Source organism: Tyto alba, unplaced genomic scaffold (assembly GCF_018691265.1).
Source record: "Tyto alba isolate M040663 unplaced genomic scaffold, T.alba_DEE_v4.0 Super-Scaffold_22, whole genome shotgun sequence".
NCBI lineage: Eukaryota > Metazoa > Chordata > Aves > Strigiformes > Tytonidae > Tyto > Tyto alba.
Genome location: NW_024881296.1, coordinates 24,745,742 through 24,759,953, shown reverse-complemented (window position 1 = coordinate 24,759,953; position 14,212 = coordinate 24,745,742). Strand labels below are relative to the sequence as shown.

Sequence of the window (14,212 nt, the reverse complement as noted above, 5' to 3'; positions counted from 1 at the left end):
GAAGTGATGATCTGGAAGACTTAACTTCCACAACATACGGAATTGGTTTGCATTATAACAGTTTAACACGTAAGACTGTTGTAGCAGTGGACACCCATCTATAAATTCATTCAGGATTAACAAGGTTAACTTTACTGCTTGGAGACTGGGAACTCAGTACTCAGAGGATCAGCTTGGGACAGCAAGTTTGGAAAGCCAAAAGCTACCAGACCGCAAGCTAGCCAACTGAAGACAAAAAGCAAGGTTGTGTAAACCAGCATTGTCCTCCCCCACCTCTTTTTTTTTTTTTTTTTTTTTTTAAATAAACACAGCACTGGTGAAGGACGGGAGGCTCATGCCTGAAGAGAAGGCAGCAGGAATTACAGTCAGAGTCTCTACCTAACTCGCAACCTGCAGACATACAGACACTGGGCCCTCCAAGAGTGAGCTGGATTCCAGTCTCTGCATCGAGACCTTCATACCACCAGTCTTTAAACACAGAGAAGATCAACACACACTGAAGAGACAGCAAAGACCCTCAGGAAGATGATGAGAAGTCCCTGAATTTGGGATCCCATATCCTGAGCCCCAGAAATGGGGTTCTACTTCAGAGATTTATAAGCATGTGGCAAATCAGCCACAGCAACACCAGTGTAAACTTGCATTACTCATTTCACTTCCATATCTGTATCTTCAGACAGGAAAACAAAACACTTATTGGATCATGAAACACACTCCCCAAACCAGAACCAAACTCAAAATAGCTCATTCTGCAGATCACCAGTATTTACTATAGACAACCTCCTGTTGCATTTCTTGGGAAACCTATAAAAAGCACAGTAGCTTTGGATGGCATGTTTGAGCTAGTCTCCAAAGCCAGTTGCAGTTGCTACAATAAATTTATATATTCAAAGCTTTAACATTAGAAGTTTTATGTTTGAGCATTACAGTATGATCAAGCCAGAGGATGGCCTCTTCAGAAGTTCTGTTTTCTTAGTGCAGAGCAGTATAGTCACTTACCTCAACATAATCTGTTGGAACAAGTCCTCTCTCGCCTTGGCTGTTTTTTCCTTCTAACCAGCCTCCACCGACATCCTAAAATAAGTAATAATATAGAAATAGTTTTGCTAGATGGATCTCACATCATGCTTGAAACAGCTCAGGAGGAAGCACTGTTTTGCTGTCAAATGAAGTGTTCGAAAGACAGTTATGACTGTATGACTGTGAACAAACTCACTTCAATCTGCTGAAGCAGCAGATACTCATTTAAACAGAACACAGACCGTGCTCTTGTTTCACACAGCTCTTGCGAGCTTCAGATTCAACAAGCACAAGGGGAAAAAAAAAAAAGTGTTGATTTACAGCATTTTTGATAATTTATAAAACCAGTCAACTGTCTGGACACGGACTAAATCAAAATACAGATATTAGTACACCAATTCCAAAGCACTAACTTTAATCAACAGTTTATAAAGAACCAAGACTCAATGAATTAAGCTATTGGTAATAGCTATAAAATTTCTGCTTCACTTGTTGAAGGTGCAGAGGTGTGTGATGAGTGGGAGCTATAACCCACAAAAATATTAAGGATAATCTAAAGATTAAGAGAGGCACATGACATGCAAGATCTGGAGACACACTTTCTAGTGTAGATTTAATTCCAGAGGCATGTCTCATGCTATTACTTTGGGTAGAATTAACACAGTTCAGCTCTGTTCTCAGTGGGGTGTCCTGTTACTGTTTGCTTTTTTAAAATACAAATTCTGTATACACTAAGAAACCTTTGAAGACCTTGCAGTTAAGCAAAGTCAGTCCCAGGACAACATTATCTGGAATAAGCCAGTTCTGTTTTAAATCAAGCTGTTCCTTGAACACAGGAGTTGCATGTCAAGCTAACTCACAGCTGAAAATTGGAACCTCATACGTTAAACAGCAATTGCTGAATTTCAGGTTTTCTTAACTTGCTTTTTAATGGCTATATTTGCTTATTCACAATTTTGTTCTTTCACTTGGAAATTTTACGTGATCCTGCACATAGTAAGAAGTCTGCTTATGTATTCAAGATTTTAGACAGTAAAAGTCAATCAGTTATTGAAATAACAATCCTTAATTTGCTTTTTATTATCTACCTAAAATCTTACACTCAAGAACACAGAAACAACTAGACATCTCAGATTATAAATTCAATTAGCTTGGTTAAACTGCAGGAGCAATGACATCTTGAGCCAGAAATCACATCTGTACCACTGCACTCATCAATGGACTTTCATGACTTATACTATCGCTGTCTAAACCTCTCATACCAAAAACGATCAAGAGCCTTTGTGGTAATCTATCCCACAACTTAATAATGGACAACAAAATAAAGTTTTACTTTGTTTTAAGTATAGTCTGGTTCAGCATGAACTAGCTTAAAAGTGGTAAACTATTTATTTAGTCCTACTTTTGTGAAACAGCATTAAACTCCTGAAATAATTTAAAATGTCAGCTCTGCCACTGCATAGCATACTATCCAAGAGCATGCTGGTTCTATTAAATATCTGTTTCAAATATTTAAGCTCAGTGGAACTAAAAATTAGTGTTATACATGACTAGGCTCTTTAAAGAATTAGCTTGTTCTGCAGAACCCATGTTTACAATACAACATAAATAAATAAAAGCTGGCATCAAGATCAGGTGGGTTTTGTTTGTATATGTTTTAAAAGGGAAGTCTATTCACTGAGCCATGTCATCATCAAATATCAAAAGGAGAATCAACTAACACCTACCTTGCTATCCAGAGTAAGAATTATACAGGACAATAAAAGCACACTCAAATTCAAGTTGTACGTGCGAATCAAATGTCAGTTCTCAAAAACACTATGAAGTTAAGAACTCCCTGATAGTATCACCATAGTATTTTCACCACTCCTTCCCTGTACCTTGTCCATACTACTTTAATAATGGAAGGACACACAAGTTTAGTAACAAATTTTGTCACAAGTTCTTTGAACAAACTTGGAGGAATGCTGAAGTCACTAAAACTCAAAACTGAGAAGGGAGCTGACATGTCAAATTTAAATGCAAGTGGCAAGCGCCTGAAAGATTACAAGCACACAAAACGTGGAACATTAATCACACAAAAAAAGACAACACATTCAGATATAAAAGGTATCACCATCATTAGCTCCTTCCTCTGTCTCGGCATTCATCTCTGTTTAGAGGTGACCAAAGCTGAGCAAATTCCTGAGGGCATGGGCACTCCTGAGTGTATGGGCACCATCTGAGAGGTCCCATTCTCCAAAACTGCTTATTGCAATTGTTTCCACAAACTACTAGAAAATTCTTCCTATTTAGTTTATTCGCCAATTCTTTCGCATGGGGGGGCAGTTGGAGTGGAAGCGGTGGTAGCCAGGGCTTTCAACATGTCACCTAGCATCTGTTTTCTTCCACCTGCTAGGAGTAGGTCAGGAAAGTGCACTGAAGCCTTGATTCCATCTCGGTTTTCTTACCAGGTTGGTAATTACGATGATCTCCCCTTCACTGACTGTCAGCTCGTTGTTTCCAGGCTCAGCAGCAAAATCATACATAACACGAGCCTGCATGTGAAAAAGAATGTAGCAGTGAGCCTTCCAGCTTATTTAGATTTCATGACGGAAGCATCAGCACAACTTAAGTAGCAGAAATAGTAATAAGGTAAGGCTGGATGCACAAAGAGCAAAACAGCATGTAGGAAGCTAACATTTCCTAAATTTGAACTCCAAACTCTAACACAAACTTTACAAGATGAAAATCTCCTGTGGAGCTTGTTGGAGGTGATCATTATTTTCCAGGAGGATTCACAGTTTAAGACTGGCTGTTCTGTGCCATGTACAGAAGTATTTGCAGGGGAAGAAGGAAAGACTTCTAAATTTAGCAACAATCCAAATTTATTTTTTTTTTCATAGAGCAGACAATTCAGTAAAAGGAAAACAAGTAATTGCAGATGTAAGTAACCACTGCTGCGCATAAAAAGTAACATGTAAAATTATGTTTTGAGATTCTTTGTATATAGGAGGAAATACACAAATGCACAGTGCGGGTAGGCCTGTTACATATTGGTGTGAGGGGGGAAGGAAAAACAAAACCAACCTAATTTTTAAGTGTTCAGACACACAAAGGCTTTGCTGGGTACTCTACTGCTGCACTACATAAAGAAATATTATGTTTGAAACACTGACAAAGTTGTCTAAATTTTTAAAGAACAGTTCTGCTTCTTTATACAAAGAATTGTGAGATGGCCTGAGATTATATTCCCAAATATTTTTTAATTGTCTTCTATTAAATTCCTTTCCCACCTAAAAGTAGATAAAGCTCTCAGGAATTACAAAGGTACTATATTTATTTTCTCACAAACTGTTGAATAGGATGCAGAGAGAAACCATATATATTTTCCCCTTGACTTTTAAAGGAAGATCTAGAATCAAAGTTTTAGCTTTTCATTTAAACTGGCATATTAAACTTTAAACCTGACCACAATAAACCCTTTATCTAAGTTTCTCTTCTCCTGAAAACTCATCACACAAGTACAACTTATAAAGGATAAAAGCCTTATTATTTACACCACAAGTCTTCATGGCTAGCCAGGTGCCCCAGAAGTAATTAATAGATTATTTTAACAGATTGATGCCAATGCTGAAGTATCAAAAAGCAGCAAAAGGGAAAGCTAGACTACAGGTCAGGAAAGGCAAGCAGAAAAAGTACAGATTTTAACAGACAGTACTGGCAGTTATAACAAAAGTATCAATACTCAATATAGGCTACATCACAGCACTTATTTCTTCAGCTCATACAGGATTAAGAACAGCAGAACATTTACTTCAGGAAACCTGCCAATTTCTCTAGCGCATCTTGAAAGAGGCAAGGCTTATGGTCTCATCTTCACCAGCAAGACATATGCTTTAGTTACCTCATACAGAAGTGGGCTTTGTTCCTGCAGATTAAAAAACTAAACCCAAGAAAAACAACTTTATATTGGTGTCACTAATAATGTCAGACACTGTAAACAGCATTGAGGTCCTTCTTGTATTTTGAGGTCAGGGGGAAGAAAAAAACCAAAACACCCCAACAACCAAAAACTAACTGTTTCTGCCATAAAGATGACAATAAAATCACAACATCTGTTGAAAGTTATGTGGTAGGAAAAGAAAAATACAAGAAGACAGACATTCACCATCAAGCCTTGCCTGTCTCAAAATTGCTGTTTTGTTATGAGCTCCACCTAGACATGCCTTCTTCTGACATAAAACCAGAAAAAAACACAACTTCCCACCCCCACATTTTAATTTCATGAGTATCATGTGGAAATATTTCTGGCTGCTCAAGAGATACTTTACTTCAGTGTAAATAAAAACAGCGCCAAGGAAAAATGCATATGTTGTAGTTCAGCTGACAAAGCAAGCCTGAATCATGTGCACAACAAATTAAACACTTGGTCTTGTCCACTAGAGAAAAACAGTATTGCAGAATATCATGTGTCCCAAGGACTCTGAATGCTTCCTTGCATGAAAGCTTTCCCTTAGAACTGAGGCTTTCAGCCCTTTCAGATTATGCCGTGCAAAACCAAGATGAAGAGAAGAAAACTGATTTCAGTAATAACACTGACTGCTTTCCTTCCAGCAGAAAATCAGGCCTCCATGCAAATATAAGCTGCCTTGCTTTCCTTAGAAAGTAAACTGATGAGAAGCAGCATACCTTCTGAAATACAAGAACATTTTAAGTAGGTGTGTAAAAAGCACCACCTTCCAGGCCTCTCCCCGCAGCAGCAGTAGATGAAAGTGTTAAACATGTTCTTTTTACAGCAGGTGACTGATATATATCCAGTTCCTGCAAGTCAATTTAACAACACTCAGATGCTAGGCATCTAACCACAGGGAAAGCAGCTTTCTTAACCAAGCAGCCTTCTTAGCCTTCCAGTAGTACACCATAGTATTACGTTCTTACTTTTATTCACAGGAATTCTGAGAACTCACCAGGACAAGGGCAGACTTTACCAGCCTTCATAATGACCAGACTGGAAAGGTAAGATGTATTAGTGTCTGTCTAATAAGAGAACAGATGCAAGCACTAGGTTTTCCAGATGTGGCAGGGAAATAAAGTTACTCAGAAAAATCTGGAAGTATTCAGCTTGTAGGGAAGGAAAAACCAAGAAAGATACAGAGAATTTAATAAAGTCATTGTGCCAAAGCCTACCTGTTTACCTGCTCCAGAGGCCCGTTTCAAAAATTGTTTAAAAAAAAAAAAAAATAGATGGGGAAAAAAATTACAAACAAGCAAAAAAATTTTTTGCCTTACGGTAGTTTAAGAAATGGAAAATAAAAGAACAGTCGCAATACTACAGAAATGGATTATTACAGAGCATTAAGCATTTGAGGTACATCTGTAACCTGATCCATATATTGACGTCTCAAATACATTCTCCAGATTTTTTTGTTAGTACTCTGTTTTGCTTGCATTTCTGGGCTCATTTGCCTAGTTTGGGAATTAAGTCCCTAAGAACTCCTGGCAAGTAAGCTTTAATGCTACCCTCCCGCTGTTGAGGTTTAATGGGAAGACTAGTACAAACTCAACCAATTCTGAAGTAAGTGAAACTAAGTGACTAAAAGTTTTCCCTCAATAAGTGTACTGTTAATAATGGAAAACCCTCTAGCCTTCCTTTAGGCAGAGGCATCAGTCCCAAATCTATTTATATTTTTGACAATCAAGTTCCAAAATACTATAAAAAGGAAAAAGGTTTGGTTTTGCAATAAACTTTTTCCTATTTACTGGCCACAAATATTACATCCAAGTAGCAGTCATGGCTTACAGTTAGATCATTGCCACTTATGTAAAATAGCATATGGGCATGGAGAGCAGAAAGCATTTGATAAGAGAAAGATTTTAGTTCCTGGGCACTGCAATACAAGATTAGACTAAATATTCCATGCATATGGACATTTAGAATATTTATAACATATGAACCCCTGATAAATTACGAAGATCACAGAATGAACACCACAAAGGCAACTTCTTCAAAACACAGGTTTAAAAAAAAAACAAAACAAAACAAAACAAAAAAGACAACACTTGTTACAATAACTAACCCTAGTTATTATTTACTTCTGATCATCTGTAAAAGGATCAAACAATCCAAGAACTACAGGAACTTCAGAGATTCAAACATTTTGTAAGGAATGAAGGCCACTGCTTCATTTACAAAATACTGCAAATATGCAAAACAAGTAAGAATTGTTAATCAATCTATTACCCATAAGAAAAGTACTTTCTTTTACTGGTTGAATGTATTTCTCCCCTCTTTCCCCCCCTCAAGATACAACTGGTTCTGGATTCTGAAGCTGTTTTGTCAGATCGTTTGAGAAAAAGGACTGCTAACCCAAAAAGTTTAAACAGATTTCACTGACCAGAAAGCAGACCTGGTCATTGTACTGTACACCTACTGCCTCCCTTTGCTCAGGTGGTAGCAGAGCTTCCCACGCCTCCACTGAGAGTTTGCAACACATCCTGACATTCGTCTTGTGCTCCCTTGCACAAGAAAAGGCTGGCACGGATTAAGCAGAACCCCAGCGCAGCACATGCCAAGGAGGAAAGCGCTCTCTGAACCTCAACATCTCTGCAGCTCTGGCATATACTGCAGTTTCTCTGGTACGAGAGGGAGCTGGCAGTTTTCTCTACAAGTTGAGGACTGGGAAACCAGTAAGAAATCCTCCTTATTAAAGGAAAATGAGCTTTTCCGGAGCATGGGTATAGACATTTAGATTGTAATGAGGAGAAGAAAATAGAAAGGAAAGCGGTAAGTCTCAGTGTTACATCAGCATTCTTTGGAACTACCTGCTGTAGTTACACATCTGGACTGTGTTTTCCCAATTTACAGATTTACTGACTCTCTAGAACTTCTAGAAGTTCTAAGCATTGCAATCAATCGCTATTTCTATCTTTTTAGAATGATAACAGCAATCATGCCTAAGCGTATTAAAACACAAAAGTTTCTTCATATTGAAAAGCTACCTATACTAGCTAAAATTCCTCTCCAGGCCTGGAACAGACTTAGCTTTTCTCCATTACTTACTTTTGAGTTGAGTACTTCCCTGCTATCCCAAAATATTAAACAAGAGGAAAGGAAAAAAAACAAAACCAAGAGCATTTGCCAATTTATTTCTACAAGCAGACATGACTATGCAGCTATACCTGTCAGTGTATCAAGACTCTTAACATAAATTAAGTGGGAAGTTGGCTAGCAAAAGCAATTAAAATAAAATTCCAATGAAGGATTACATTATCAGCCCACCAAGGTACATAAGAGTATCCAAGATCTCTGCTGACATCCTGATGGACTGGCTTTTCTGTATCTCCCCCAGAATTTTGTAAAAGGTAATTATGCAACAGAAGCACTTATTTCTCATAAGAAGAATCTTTCTGCCTTTTCTAAGATGTTTCACTCAAGAGATGCTAGCTAGGCTCAGATGGAAAAACGATTTATCCCCAAGTCTGACAGCCTTGATGTGCACAGGCACACACCTGCCTACATTTCAGTTCACCTGCAGCAGGCTAGCTCTTTCATGAAGTAGGACAACAAAAAACACTCTGCATTCCTTGCTAGCCATGAGCATACAGACCAACAGCTAATGCACATCAGTTGTACTCACAGCAACTTTTATAACAGCTTCCCTGCCTAACCCTCTGTTGATAAGAATTATTAATGACCCACAGAGAGTGATTACTGGGTTTTGTTTAAGTTCACACTTCTGAAGCAAATGTTTTTGTAACACTGGATTTCCTGATGCAGAACTGCTGCATTACAATGAAAGTATGCTTTGTAGCACTAAAATTGGAGAAGCCACTCAAAAATTGGACACACCTTTGAAAACACTTTCCCTATGGGCAGGACTTCATTGTATTAGAAAGAGCTGTGTTATGCCATACTCATCTGTTTCGGCCATGTGTTAAAGTTTAGGAAACTTGTACCACAACTGCTCCTCTTGGACAGCTGGCAGCGGCAGATAGTATGAAGGAAATATCCATAAAAGGTTCATAGCTTGAAATTCCCATAATAAATGTCCATCTTCCTTTTAGTAGTTAGTGCTTCAGCCATGCAGCAGGACTCTTTTCAAGGGACAGGGATTCACAGGTTTAATCTTGGCACCACTGTCTCAGAAAGACAACTGCTGTATCATAGCAGCAAGGATAGCAACACCTTTCAGTTTCATGCTTTGCCTTCAGTTTCCTGTCCCACTGTTGGTAGCAGCAGCTCCCAGATTCACAGAAATAGGATCAAATTACGTATTTCTGTTTTGGAAAGTGAATGGGGCAGATAAATATTTTCAAAGAAACCTGTGTCTCACCAGAGAAGCAGAAACCAAAATTTGGGAAGCCTGGTAAAATGCCTGGGTTTTTTTCTGAAAAGTTAATCCTTAGCATCAGCTGCTGACTTTTTTTTTTTGTTTGTTTTGGGCTAGGACTCTTCTTCACAAGAGAAGTCCTTAAGTTTTAAATAGCCTTGACAAGTAAGCAGTCTTCAACTTTTCTTCCAGAACAGCAGCTTAAACTTTTAGCTGGAATGAACAACAAAGAGCTTTTGGTCACCTCAAATAACTCCAGTAACACTTCTGTTATGAATAAACTTCACAAATGTTTTCTACAAAAACTGCACTAGTTAGTACAAATATTCTTCAGTACGTCTAGCAAGCAAGAATTTGAAACCAGCTGCTTGTGAAACATTGTGTGAGAAATGCTCAATTGAACGATCAGCGGCTCAGACAGGATACGTTGTGCAGCACTTTTTATCACTTTCTTGCAAGACCGGGCGCCGCACTGGGTGGCCGCGCCGGGCAGCCACCCTGCCATGGCATACCTACAGATCCCTGCCTCCCGGCCACAAGTTCCCTCCCCTGATTCCTCACTGGGGGTACAGACTTCCCGAGCCGCCTACCGACACGCCTCTTCATGTATGTGTTCATACATCGCATGGTCATGGAAATGAACCTTGGCTCTCTCCAGGGTGGAGAAGGTAATCTGCATGAGCTCATCACGCAAGCGTACCAAGATGAAAAGTTCAGGTTCCCCAAGCCTTTTGGTACCTCCATCCACCTAAAACTAGTTCGAAGTACTGGGTTATCACAGTTAACAAAAGGACCGCTTCTGGCCACAGGCTAGGTGTGAATCGCTCCTCCTTATCAGGCTCGTTCTGCGAAAACAACGCTCTTTCTTTCCCTTACAACTGATAGGCAGTATGTTGATCACACCTGGAAGCACAGAACAGTAAAATGCATTTCTGTCTTCCCAGACTTTGTTTTATTCACTCTCTACAAAAAAACGAAACCCACATCCAGAGAACTTGGGGTTTTTTTTTGTGTTTTTTTTTTGTTTGTTTGTTTGTTTGGGTTTTTTTTTTGTTTGGTTGGTTACATTTTTGGGGGAGGTTTTTCGGTTGGGCTGTTTTGGTTTGCTTTTTTTTGTTTTTTTTTTTTTTTGTTTGTTTGTTTGGTTTGGTTTGGTTTTGTTTTTGTTTTTTAATTGCTTTTCCTACGAATATTGGTTTTAGAAATAAGATATTAATTCTAAAGGGCAGTTCTAATAGAACCAAAAATAGCATAGCTGGTATACAGGCTGGGATCCCAGGATTAGAGAAATTGAGGAAGCAGGAAGAAGAGAATAAAAACAAAAACCTAGCTGCAAATAAATAAGTTCAGAAATTGGCAGTATCTTTTGATTGAATCCAAATAACAGTTCAAAATGAAGCATTTGATTTTAAAAGTGGCAATACTCTGTAAAAAGACAATTAACTTGAGATGATTTTCACATCTTCTGTTCTGTACTGTTTGATCTTTCACAGCAATCTGCCGTGAGTACTCTCTAATAGTGGTTTTGAGGTAGTTTACCGCTTTAGAACAGCAAGATATCTGACTTGTTATCAGCTGAAGAGTCAGCATTAAACCCCTAGCTGTCTTCGTTATGTTAGTAAAGCTACAGAAATTACATAGGGTAGGCAAGACTAAGTAACAGTTTACCCATTGTTCCATTTCACCACTCAGACTACTTAAATCACCATGTTTTAATCAATGCATCTTTGAAAAAGCTCCCAGCAAGACAAAACACAAACTAAGTCTCACTGTGCATATTACTAAGGGTACTGCAAGAAGTTTAAAACAACTGGTGTCCAAAGAGCTCAGAAAAACAAACAAACAAAAAAACCCCAATAAGAAATGTGCTTCAGAAACAGGCAGGAGCCCCCCACCTCAGAGCACTGAAGACAGTACCTCCCTTCCAACAGTGGCTATCATTTACACAGATTTTCCTCACCCTTTATCCTGAAACCCAAGCTCATCCAAAAGCCAGGAAGTACTCCAAGACTGAAGAGATTTTCACTGTAGCAGCTGCAACAACTAGGGGTATGCCCCTTCATTTTAGTCCCTCTATTACAACTGCATCAGACTGCCAGGCAAAGTGTACACCTGGATAGTCTATGCAGAAATATCAAATGGCTCTTTGAGTGCCTATGCCTCCCAGCCTGGAAAGGCACCTTCTGTCCTGCCTACAGTAAAGAACTCTCCTCTCACAGGCATTCCTAAGAGACAAGGAGCAAACAAAAAAAACGAAGATGGAAGCATAAGAGGACACTAGAGACAATGTCTTCTCAGACTCCTACAGAAGCCTTACCTTCAGAATTCAAGAGATTATACATTACTCTAGAAACTGACAGTTAAAGATTTATTACAAAGAAAAAAAGACCCCAATGCTTATCTTTTTAACTAATACAAAGCAAATGGAGAAAATGTATATAGCTTGTGTAGTGCTAGGCATCACTGTTCTTGTGTATGTGCTCAACAACATCTACCAGGAAAAAAAACTACTAGCCTGAAGAAACTGAACTATCCCTTCAAATTGGTTTCATACTATGATTTTATTAAATGATACAAAATTCACTTATTTCATAAAAACCTTTCTTTAGTATTACATTTCTTTTGTAACACAATTGGTTTTTTGCTTTTAGCAACATCAGAATTAAAACAAATTCATCCAAAAAAATGAAATTAAATTCAGTCAAGAACTCCACTTCTGCACTAAGAGAGGTCACAATATTCAGCATTACTCCAGGTTTCCTCACCAGCTCTAACTTCTGGATCCTCACATTATTCTACAAATTCACATTAAAAACGTGTCTCCTGACCTGCTGGCTCACTTTCTTCTGAGCAATTTTTCAGCTCTAAAATACATTCAAGAGCCTGCAGCTAGTCATTTGAAGTTAACACCACTGACTATAAGCACATTAGAAACCAATTAAATACAGATAAAAAGCTAAGAAACAAGGACTTGCATCATTTTGTCCTGCTAGTAAACATGCTTGCAGACAAGGAGATGTAGAACAGGGAGCTCCTCTTTAGCCTCAGAAGCTGCATATGCTTACAACACTTCAGACAGGTATTTAACTAAGTATTCACACTGGATTAAAATGCCTACATCATATTGCAAGAAAATGGCTAACGGAGCAGGAAGAGTTTCCAACTAGCACAAACCACAAAATTTGAAGCGTTTACAGGCTAAGGGTTTCATACAGTAATGAAATACTCTATTCTCACCAACATGTATGTTGCTTAAACCACTGACACTTCTAGAATTGGAATAAAGGTGTAATAAAGCTTGCCTTGAAACCATTTCTGTATGATTTTGTGTAAGAAAGAATTGACTAGGCAAGTTTTCAAGTGTTAGATACTTGGAAATGTTTTCTCTAGTAATAAAGACTTACTAGCCTCTTCAGCAATTTAGGCCTTCCTCACTTTAAGACAGATTATCTCTTCAGAAATTAGAAACTTGTTAGCTCTTCCGATCTACCACACAGGCCTTCACTGTCTTGCTGAAAATAATTTTTTGGTCTGGGAAGACAACCTGAACTCTGTCCAGGCTAGTCCAACTCATTTTTAGTTAAATATCTTACTTTTCACTTACAGAACATGAGCTTCTTTACAGCTGTCTACCTGTAGGCAACCATGAGCACACCCCAAAACCCACTGAAACGCACTCCAGGCCAGCATCACAAACAGCATGCATGCTTAGAACTTGCATTCAAGTGAATTCCTACACATTGGGAGGCCCCTTGTTCAGCTCAAGCATCTAGGACTAAAAGTTACCGATGCAGTATGAGGACTAAAATGGTTATAAGACTAAGATCTCTTCAAAGTGTTGGAATGTAACAGATCTTAAAATCTTTGGGTATTAAAACAAATGATAGCTTTTTTTCTATGCAGTTACAAATCAGGTGGTTAGATAACCACTGCCAGAGCATGGAAAAAAAGCAAAGAGAAACTGCAGTATTTTCCAGGTTTACAACAGTGTTCAAGAATTTTAAAGTCTGTGGATTAGTTGTAAGCAGCTCAGTAGTTTTAAAAAGCAGCATTCAAATTCTGATACTTTCAAAAGGAACATCAAGCACTATTAGAAGACATGCTTGGTTACCTTTTGTGGTGTTCAGACTTATTTATGGGACACTTAACAGAATCCCCATGCACCCCAGCAACACAGAACCAAGGGGAATTCAGTTGCAGAAACACATGCACAACACCCATGTGATTTAGAGATGTTTCCAAATACTGACTCAAATACTCCTGTGAATGACGTCTGAGCTTTCAGTAGGGTTAAGTACCTGATTTTTTTTCCTGTTTAAAACATCACTTATAAACCAATTATCAGTTATTAACAATGTACTGCAAAACTGTTAACTGTGAGAGAGGATCTCCAATGATATCAGAAGACCTTTTTCATAATCAATTTACTGCACTGCTCCAAGTGCCCAGAGTTCCCCTTACTTTGCTTTCTGAATAGCAACCTATTCCAGGTCCCCAAATAGACTGGGGACTAAACAATTTCAAGCTTGAGAAGAATAATTCCAGCTGCAGCAGGACATAAAACTGCAGCTAGTACAGCATGGGTTTGTATTTATGGATGTTAGGCAGGATGCATTTATCTCAAGTGTGATTAAAATCTCTGCCTACATTAATCATTACTGAGTCTCTGAAATCAAACTGAAACACTTGCAACTGTTTGCTGAACCAATATTTAACTAGGTGTTTCAGAAGTCTGCCATGCCGAGTCCCCTGATGTTTGCCTGAAACTTCAGGGCAATCAGTACTGTACCCTTGCAGTCCTGTCCCCAGAGAACAAAGGCAGTAAGAGGTGGAGGTTTCAGAAAAAGCCCACAGCTTTCACCAGAAAAACTGCTACATTG

The 14,212-nt window shown here is 38.5% G+C and overlaps 1 protein-coding gene across 3 annotated transcripts in view; it reads right to left on the bottom strand.

The window, feature by feature from the left end:
* Positions 1-14,212, bottom strand: part of SNX9 (sorting nexin 9) — a 67,002-nt gene that overhangs the window by 41,366 nt on the left and 11,424 nt on the right. For all 3 annotated transcript variants that reach the window (XM_033011645.2, XM_033011643.2, XM_033011644.2), the window contains exons 2-3: positions 3,471-3,557; positions 1,000-1,074 (exon numbers count right to left, since the gene is read on the bottom strand). In XM_033011645.2, coding sequence (XP_032867536.1) covers positions 1,000-1,074; positions 3,471-3,548 — 153 coding nt within the window. In that variant the 5' untranslated portion in view covers positions 3,549-3,557. The remainder of the gene's footprint in view (positions 1-999; positions 1,075-3,470; positions 3,558-14,212) is intronic.